General features: G+C 41.6%; 1 protein-coding gene across 5 annotated transcripts in view; it reads right to left on the bottom strand.

The window, feature by feature from the left end:
* Window positions 1-2,569: 2,569 nt before the first annotated feature.
* The window catches only part of ap1b1 (adaptor related protein complex 1 subunit beta 1), a 28,884-nt gene continuing 21,052 nt past the window's right edge, over window positions 2,570-10,401 (bottom strand). For all 5 annotated transcript variants that reach the window (XM_085475420.1, XM_085475421.1, XM_085475422.1 and 2 more), the window contains one exon: window positions 2,570-4,059. In XM_085475420.1, the coding sequence (XP_085331546.1) occupies window positions 3,985-4,059 (75 nt within the window). In that variant the 3' untranslated portion in view covers window positions 2,570-3,984. The remainder of the gene's footprint in view (window positions 4,060-10,401) is intronic.

Genomic DNA, 10,401 nt, shown 5'->3' with positions numbered 1-10,401 from the left:
TCCCCCCCTCATCATCATTTGCAATATCCACTGCCCCGCTCGTCCAATAGGATCACGTAGTGCACAAGGCGTGCGAAAGCTTTGAGCTCCCATACGCCGCAAACAAATAGCTGTGGAAGAGGCCACACACTATACATCATCTCCGCGCCAGGGTCACGGAGAGGCGGCGCAGGACTGAACATCATACCTGTGAGGTGACTTATGACCGGACAGGGTCCCGGGGCACGCGAGGGGGGGTGTGTTCGAATCAATCACGGCTGACAGCGGAGCACCACAGACAAAGCTGAGCAATAAACGCAATTCAGTTTATGGTTCCTCAGAATAACTGAGATGAGCTCCAGAGAAGTGTGAGACTGTTCTGTGAAAGGTTTGCATGCTTTATGTCTGTGAAGGTTCTCACTCATCCAGGTCATCGTAGTCTAAGGAGCTTGGAAAGAAAAGCGTCTGGACTTCTTTGAGTTGCTTGAAGACGTTTCACCTCTGCACCTCAAGTTTGCATGTTTTAGTTCACACCTCTGCAGATTAGTTCTTATTATTAACAAGTACAGCGTTTTAGATCCAGTTTTCCAAACCTAATGTTGGTGGGGTTTTTTTTTTTTTTTTACTTACACATGTCTGAATGCAAATCAGTTGGAGCAAAATTTCTAGGGTTTTACTGGTGAAATGTGTAAAGGTACTAATAAGACAGACATATGGAAAATAGGCAAAGGCTCTTGAGGAAATGGGAGTAGTTAAAAAGAAATATCAAAAGTTAAAAGAACAGAAGCTTTTTCTGCATACTCACTGGTAATGCCCCCGATGGTGAGAGTTTTAGTGGAAATTTGGAAAGGGTATTTACAAAAAGGACCTTTAAAAATAACAAAGCAAGTGTCACATGCTGAAGTTGGTTAAATATCAGCCAAGGAGATGTTTGACAACTCGGCAGCCTAAAATATGTAGAAAGCATTTGAGTTACTTTATTGAACATAAAATAAAAGCTTTATTGGTCCTGAAAGCTGGAAATTGACCGTGTTACAGCAGCTAAAATATGAAAAACAACTTGGCTGAATAAAATAAATATATCACAGAACAAATGTCTTAAAAAAGGACACTAGGGAAGAACGTTATTTAAACAGAATATTTCAAAGAAAAAGCTCAATAAATCCACATTTAACTGTGTTACAAGAAGGAGATTAAAGCTAAAATAAATGACAGTATGTTGTTACGGTGGTAAAGATATTTTTGTCTTTCCAAACATGTTTTATCAGAAAATCAATGATCAAACATCACAAATGAGGACTATAGACGTGCTGCCACCGAGTGATAAAAAATCTGCCAAATCTGGAAAATGTCAAGATAAAGAGTAAGCCGAATGTATGAGATTACTCTCAGAACACATAAGAGCCGATGATGGGTGGCTGTAGATCAGGAGGTGGAGCAGGTCGCTGGCTACTCCATACCAAATATCCTTGGAAGGATACCAACCAAAGTTGCTGTCTGCTGTATGACTGTGTATGAATGCTAGATAGAAAGGACTTATATGGATGGGTGAGAATGAGATAAGTTGTATGAAGCACTGAGTGCTCAGAGTAGAAAAGCGCTACATAAGAACCAGCTGCCACATTGTTGAGCTCAGCTACATTTTGGAAAATGTGGAAAGTTCTAAAAAGCAGGACATACATTTTATACCTTTAACGGTCTCTTCATCCGTTTCAATCTTCTTACTGACAGATGTAACCCCATATGCCAGAGTAGTAGATAAACCATTAAGTGAATGGAGGTTGTTGGTGTTAGTGTTTAATAACAGAAATGTTCCTTTTCCACCGTCTTTAACACCATTTTCTGGTGGTGACAGTTGTTTTGTTTTTTTAACTTTAGGATAAAGACCTCTATTTCTTACAGTGTAATCCCAGTCAGTCCATACTTGCAAGTTGCTTTGATTTTCCACAGCAAGATTTCTTTATAACATTGAAAAAAATAAATAAAGACCTGCTGCTTTAATTGCACTTCTTTATCTCTTAAGAGAGCTCAGAAATTAAACATGTATTTAAACTTTTTTTTTTTACAATCAAACTAAGGTGAACAGTTTAGAGCAAATAGCTTCACTGAAACTGAGTCCACGACATTAAAATGAGTGTGACACTCCTGGACTGACCATAAATAGTGGAAGTGATCTGGATACATTTAAAAGAAAAAAGAAGAAGAAAAGAACTGAGTTTAAAAGAAGGGATTTCTCCTCCCAACACTTCAGAAAACCTATTTAAGAGATAAAATACTGTGATTACTTCCCTGCTAGTAACACAAATTACATTTGTGATTTGGTAGTTAATGACTGTGCTCTCATAGAGAGGAGACGTTTACTAAAAGACAGTAAAGTAACAGGATCAATATTATGGATCATTCATTACAGCAGCAGAAGAAAGTCTGACAATAAATAAAACTGAGATAATGTTTCACATCCTTTAACACTGTTAACACTGGGACTTCAGCATCAACAGGAAAGGGAATAAAAAAAATCTGCATTTTTAAAACGGAATCTGTGACAATATACAACTACTTAAAAAAACTAAAAAAACCAACCACACACACGTGAATTAATCAAGACTTTTAATGGTTCTTCAAATGATGTACACACAATGAAAAAACAAACATCTGATTAAACATTGATTTTTTTGTACAGCATGTCATAAGTATCAGCTGCATCACACACAAAGACACACACTCAGAATACACAGCCTCCGTGCTGATCCTGTAGAGCCGGTACAGTCTGTAACAGCTCGCTAAAAGGAATCCAATTAATCAGCGGAGCCTGCAGCTCAAACAGAGACGCCGCATGTTGATCCAGCTTTGTTTTAGCGAACGCTGCCTGCTACCTACATGTGCGTTTGTGACTCAGAAGTGTTACAAACTATGGCATCAGCTGTTTTGCTTTATTTTCCACCTGAGCCTTCATGTCAGGTAAGGCGTGGACCTCGAGAGAGCTGCAGCGTGGATACACGGAGAGCAAAGTGGCAGAGAGCCCGGGGTGGCCGGCGCTGCTGACGCAGAGAGCGCCGACACTTATAAAACTCTCGCCACCTGAGCCTCTCTCCCAGTTTGCAGCATGTGCGCTAAACAAGACTACGAACAAAAATTTAACCATGGAATGACCGAGTAAGAGAGTAGTCCGAGGACAACTGCTGCTAGTCTATAAAATGTTGTGATGTTGATGAAAAATTAAACACGCAGTAACACACAGTTTCCATGCACACGGAAACACACATTCTGCTTTCGGGGACAGACGACGAGCCCCCTGATAACCAGACACTAAAAGAAAACTATAAAAGACAAAAACAATAGTGTAATGGGTTTTTTTTAGATGTAATTATGTGGCTCTATTAAGATCCAGAGAGAAGCTAAAATACAGTCAAAGCCTCTCCTGTCTGACATCTTAATTGAAATTAACCCCTAAATAAATATGGTGAAAGTGATGATTCACCTGCTGATCACAGGTGCTAAAAATAGACTCCAATATATATATATATGAGCGAGAGAGAGAGCGAGAGAAAAAAAGCAGGGCTTGAAAATGATAAAGGAGCCTCATGCAGAGAAACATTCACGGCCGTCTGCCCCCCACCCCTAAAAACGAATAAAGATTGTTTAAGGATGGCTCGGACAGGGGAGAACAGGGGATGTGGGATGATTTCCTGAAACCGAAGCATGTGGTGTGAACAAAGATGGGGACAGGATAAGGGCAGCCAAGAGAGTGAACCACATCTCTCTGCAGCATTGGAGGGGAAAAAAGGAAGAAAGCAAGCAAGAAAGGAAGGGCCGATAGACCCATTAACCATCCTGATGAAATGGTTGGGTAACATGAGGACCGCAGTGTCCCGACCGAACGCAGCGGGAAGCGGCTCCCGGCACTGCGTGAGGCTGTGATGTGGTTCGTGGGTCAGGCGAGAGAGAATGAGAGAGAGATGGTAGTCTGCAAGGGCTGCGGCTGGGTGGATGCACGGGCTTGTTTGTTCAGTTCTTCAGCACCGCCTCGTAGCTCTGGAACACCCACTGGGAAACCTCTGCAGCTCTGCACTTCAGAGAGACCTGAGGGAGACAAGTTAGGGTGAGCATGATTTGATTTATAAAGCAGTCTGTTGGCAGGCAGTGCTTTGACTGACGCATGAACAAAAAGCAGGTTTTTAAAGGCCTGCTGCGGGTTATATAAAGCACCTCAGAAAAGGCGATAACTTATTGTTTGATCTTAAATCTTTGCTGTTCAGCTGATATCTTCATCGGGCAACTTCACATAACATTTCTCCAGATTCCTGGATTTATGGTGAATAAATGACCTCATCTTTTATACTTATAGAAGATTAAATTCCTAATTTTCCACCTTATAAGGAAAAAGGCCTCAGATGACACCCACTCCTACCCCCACCCACATTCAGCCTTATAAAGCACAGACAGACGTACACACAGAAACATATACGCTCAGGAGAAAACAGAGAAGGCTTCTTCTCTCTTTGATGTCAGTCTCAGCTGGGAGGAGGTTTAGGATTAGATGGCGCTTCACAAAGTGCCCCCCCATCCTCCACCCCATCTTACTGCAATCACTCTGCAGATGTCACTTCCTCAGATCCAGAAATACACTATTTACAGGCAGCATAAGGCAGCTGCAGGACGGACACACACGCACACAAAGAAAAAAGTGTAATAATTGCAAAAGACAGTGATTCTGAATAATCTAAAAAGTGTTTTGCTAATTAATTGGTGCGCAGTGAAAACCAGCCGCGCTTTCTCCTAAGACGAGTGGAACCCTTAATAACCCCCACGTCTCTGCGAAAAGGCATAGTGAAGAGAATAGCCTGCATTCTTCTTGCCCTGACGGCACTCACAAATCATCAGAGTGCGAGCCTTTTGGCTTTAATCACTGTCATTTCTTAGAATCACATTTGTTCCGCTAGAGTGGAGCTGGAATAGTCTGAAGGGTCATATGGCGAGCACGCCTACGATAAGCGCCGACCCCAGGTGACTCTAGTTTCCAGCGACAAATACAAAACGGCACTCGAAGATAAGTAATTAAATCCTGGGGTGTCGTGTCCAGATTAGTCCTGCATTTTAACATTTTGCTTTTAAATCTGTACCTGAATACGAGTAATGGATCTGTGTGCTTTATTCTAAAAGGACAGGATGACCCGAGCTTCTAACATTTTATCATTTCACCGTTGTTTTTTCTTCAGTGCACCAACACTACACAGCAAACACTTTGACACTTGGCACCATTATTATAATTAAAACGATCAGTAATGAATTTGATGAGTGACTGATGGGAATTTCACACCAGGCCCCTTCTATGACTCTGAATATTAATATCAAAGGCAGGTGATGGAGTGTGGAATGCTTGCTGCAGTCAGCTGAAGCAGTAACAGTGCACAGCTCCTTCAGTGCTGCACTGGTACACTCAAGGCTCTTTATTAATGCATGCTGCTGCTGGCAACATTTAGACGCTCCTATCAGGAAGATGTGACGAAACGCAGAAGCTCCAGCCACTGTGAACAAGCCGCTGGTTAGAGAGCAACTGCGAGAAACTGCAGTGTTCGAGTCTGCAGCCAAGAGCCTGCTGCTAAAATGTTTGTTTTATCGGATGAGGAAATGGAAGAAAAATACATCTTTGTGTCTATTATTGATGGACTGAGTGAGAGGGGGAGATCGCTCTTCAAGACAGTCTCGGGCTTTACATAACACTGCATAAATACCAGCAGGATGTGCTTTTTTTGGAGTAATTAATGAGTCTGAAAATGATGCAGATCTGCTGTAAAACCTGCATAAAGGAGACTTGGAGCCACTACACTGTGATGAAGCACAGCAGCACTGCAATAAGGCAAAGCAAAGACAGACTGATACAGTATGATAAAAACCCTGTCTTCAAAAAGCATGTGGACTGTTGAACTATTTAAAATAACCGAGACTGTTTAAATGTTAGATGCATTGTTAGCAACAGTTGTTAAAAGAACAGTAACATTCAACAAAAGGTTGGAAACATTTGTCAGAGTTTCTGATCCATATTCTGATCCACATGGCAGCGTCACACAGTTGCTGCAAATCCGTGACACAAATCTCCGATCCCACGACATCCCAAAGCTGCTCTACTGCACTGAGATCTGATGACTCTGGAGGCCGTTTGAAAATAACGCTCAGTTGGTACTCGACGTGTGCCGGGAAACTATCCTCCACATCAATGCACCGGCAGCAGCCTGAACTGTGGATCCACACTTTCATGTTGTTTCTACCAAATTCTGACTCCTACCATCTGAATGTTGCAGCAGAAATTGAGACTCAAACTAGGCAACATTTTTCCCCCATCAGTTATTGTGGAATTTTTCAGGAGCCTGTGCAAACCTGCTCAGTTTCCTGTTCTTAGCGAACAGGAGTGGCACCTGATGCGCTCTTCTGCTGCTATAATCCATAGTAGGTTCAGAGATGCTCTTCTGCATACCTTGGTTATAGCGAGTGGATATTTGAGTTACTGTTGCCCTCTAATCAGCTCCGAACAGTCTGGCAATTCTCCTTCGACATCAACAAGGTATTTCTGCCCAGAGAACTGTTGCTAACTGAATATTTTTCAGCCAAATCTCAGAGATGCTTCTGTGGGAAAATCCCAGCAGACCAGCAGTTTCTGAAATATTCAAACCAGCCTGTCTGGCACCAACAACCATACCACATTCAGATCATCTTTCTTCTTCATTCTGATGCTAAGTTTGAACCTCAGAAGGTCGTCTTCACCACATCTATATTTCTAAATGCGTCAAGTCGCTGTCATGTGATTGGCTAATTGATATTCGCATTAATGGATAATTGAACCGATGTACCTAATGAATTGGCCAGCGAGTGTAAGAAAACGATTTTTACATAGAACACTAATCAAACTGTGCCATATCCACTTCAATCAAAGGCAACGACATTAAAGTAAAACTGTTGTTGTGTTGCAATTAAGTTTGAAATTCGTATGAAATGCTCACGTCTAAATACTTTGATATGAAAGAGCTGAAAAACAAAACAACTGGGCTTTAAACTCCAAGTTGTTGTGCCGGGGTTTTGGTCAAAGGTTCAAAAAGCTCAGCAGAAGATTATTTCAAATTGATGTGTGGAAATTCTTACGTCTGCAAATGTCATCCATCCTCCATAGATGGATTTTTATCAAAAAGCTGTAAGAGGAGGACTGTGAGTGAGAACAGAATGCAGACCCAGACAGAACAGCAGCAGATTGGATATTTGCATAAGTGTGAATAAAACGGAGGAGAAAAAAAGGTTCTCTTTAGATATCAACAACAATGATCAGATACAACATAGCACACAGGCCAGAATCAGCAGGTAAGGTTACAGCATGGTGGAAGCCATTCATGAGCTCAAAGAAAATAGGGGGAAAAAAATGCACAGAAAGACAAACACTGTCTGAGGATTTTTGTTTTCCAAGATGTACCCATTTAATCTACATCAGTGTGCTGGTAGCAGGTTTGTGTGGGGAAAAGGCCGGAGATGAAAAATAAAAACCCAAACCAGACTGCACTGAGGGTTCAGGAGAGATGGGAATGTCTGAGGCCGTTTTTCTAACAGTGGAGTCGGTGAGCTGAGTATTTATTGACAAATTCACAGTCTGAAACAAGTAAAACAAAAACATTCAAAGCAAAAGCAGACCAGCAGCCCGTGCCCCACTGACACTCTGATGTAGATGAACTGAACGCATGTGCAGATGTGCCCAGCAGTTCTTTGCATTGGAAAAATAAAATAATGAAACTGTAGCTCATCTTTGAAATGTACGTCTACTTAACAAAAACACAGGGTGATTAGTTTATGTAAAAATGTAGTTTGTTACTGTATTGGTTTATGTGCTGAAAACGGTTTTATTTGTGTATGTTCGATGTGTTAGACTTGTACATAGTTAAACATGTATGGATCAAATAAAATTGAATTCTGGATATGGATTTGTAAGCAATGAAATTTGAAATAAGGGGGTAGGAAGAGGAAAAGTGTAAACTTCATCCTACTCCTTTTCGAGCACACACATTCTGTAGACATAAATATACACATGAAAACTTGATGATTTTTAAGTTTTTTTCCTCTTGTTATTTCAGTTATTTTTGCATGTTTGAAATAAAATTCTATCTAAATAATTTGATTTTAGATGCAATATTCATGTAAAATCTCCAAAATAATTCAGCAGTCTGTTGCATTGATTTATAATGCTACCCATAATGGTATCAAAGTGACATACACAAACCCTTCTATTAGAGATTCAATTCTGATTAGAGATTTTTAAGAAAACTCTTCATCCACGTTTATGTTGAGAAACTGCTCACGTGTTTCGTTTTCAGCAGACTTCTCTATTTACCAAAACCCCTCAGATTTACCAGCTAAAGTGGTGGGTAGAAGAAAAAATAAATAAGTCAGCCCACAACACTGGTCACATTGTTGCCATGGGGACAGGACATGGCAGATAAGACCATGCGTGATGTCAAAAAGATGAGCAGCATCCCTATTCGCCACTGTAAATACGGTAAAGTGTACACGAGCCTAACTGAGAGAGTCAAATGAGAACGTCAGCTTGGTGTCGCATGAGAAACGCAGGTACAAACCTGTTTGGGATCTCAGTTCAGTTTTGAACTTGCACTGCCAACAAACACGGACCTAAATGCAGGAAGCGGACCAATGTACAACACTGAGAGCAGCCAAACGTATGACACGGGACTTGGCGATGGAAAAACAAACAAGATGCAGCATGCAAAGATGCTGGTCATCAAATAAAAGCCACCTCGCATTATCAAAAATGGCTATAATTAGGCCACCATTACTGGTAACAGTGAGTGGAAATCTGAGTGAACGGGTGAGGGGGCGAGACACACTGTGCCAGCGAAAATGAAGCATGAGCTCTCAGATTTGTCTGATTCCCAGGCTAATGAAATCTGGGAGCGACAGACAATTTCCTAAATCCACAGCTGCCATAATGGCAAGATGGCAAAATACACTCTGAAAACAATTTGACAACACACAATAGACTGTGATGTTGCTCATATAAAGAATTAACACCTTAATGTGCTACCCTCAGCTCAAATGCTACATTTACAATGCTGCCAATTTGCAGGTAGATTTTCTTTAGTGCTCATAATCATTCCTAGGCTTGTGTAGGACACTTCAGCACTTCTTAGCACTGTTCCACTATGTAAAAAACACTGTTCCACACACACGGCTTCCAGTATTTACTCACTTTTCCATTGTTAGTGAAGCGTAGAATAAAACCGAGCAGGAAGCAGCATGGGATGTGGAATTGGGACACAGCGTCATAGAAGAGCTGAAGCTAATCAACTTTTAAGATAGGAGGAAAATAGGGCAGCTATGTTCAACCCTTAAAAACTGCATGTGTAAGCAGCAGCAAAACTCAAGCATGTCACCATACGTGTCTACTAATGTCAGTGAATTAGAACAGTTTCATGTCTCATCTTCAGACGTGCAATAGAACCCAGAAAACAGTGTTACGGCTTTGCTTCTTCGGGTCTAAAAATAGCTGCCGACAAAAGGCTTTGGCAGCTTGGCTTTAATGTTCTGTGCCAAGAGAGCGCGGGGCCCGTGCAGCAGGCAGTCGCTCCGAGGGACGAACGTCAGGATACATACTGTGCGTGTGGTTTACTTTAAAGTCTGGTCCTATCGTTGCTGAATATACGTTTGTTAAAAGCACTTACAGTCACACCGAGAAACCATGTGGAGATCAGAGGGTACAAGGTAGAAAACAAACCCCTTCTGCTTTCCCCGTTTCAGTCACATTTTGTCCTGTATCACATCAGGATGTGATCTGACCAAAGAGGCTTAACCGTGGTGGGTGTAAAACCACCTCAAAATTCTGAGACTTTAACGCAACTAACAAATTGCCTAGTCTAGACAGAAGAAAACAAAAAGACAGTTAATGCCACCTTATACATAAAACATGACCTGAAAGCAGACTGAGTGATGAGCAGGGAGGAGAGTCACACCAAGGTCATCGTTCTAGGTGAGTTATACAGAATTTCTAAGCCAAAAAACAATCCATCAAGAGTGGCGACTGCAGCGTGCTGACAAAGCAAGACACATGCAACAACACAGCACACAAACAATTAACCCTACAACTGCACAACAACACATGTATGCGCACACAGATGAGTCACCACGGGTAAGTCATAGCCAGTGTTTTTCCACAGCCCTCCACGCACATCAGAGAAGTTTCCTTCCCTCAGACCGGTTCGTGTCGGTCAGACGTAGTTTTAAACGGTGTATTTTGCCCCAAACCAATCTTTTCCTGAACCCGCCCGAGCGGTTTTGTTGCCTAACCTAAATCAAACTACAAGTGAAAAAAAAAGAAAAGCAAAAAAGCAAAAAAGCTGTCTGACAGGAAGCCCGAAGGCAAACTTCTCCCACTAC

The sequence above is a fragment of the Copadichromis virginalis genome, linkage group LG12 (genome assembly GCF_057382275.1).
Source record: "Copadichromis virginalis isolate Kocher_CV1m ecotype Utaka linkage group LG12, C_Virginalis_male_GT1.1, whole genome shotgun sequence".
Taxonomy (NCBI): Eukaryota; Metazoa; Chordata; class Actinopteri; order Cichliformes; family Cichlidae; genus Copadichromis; species Copadichromis virginalis.
This window is presented reverse-complemented; position numbering and strand designations above follow the sequence as displayed.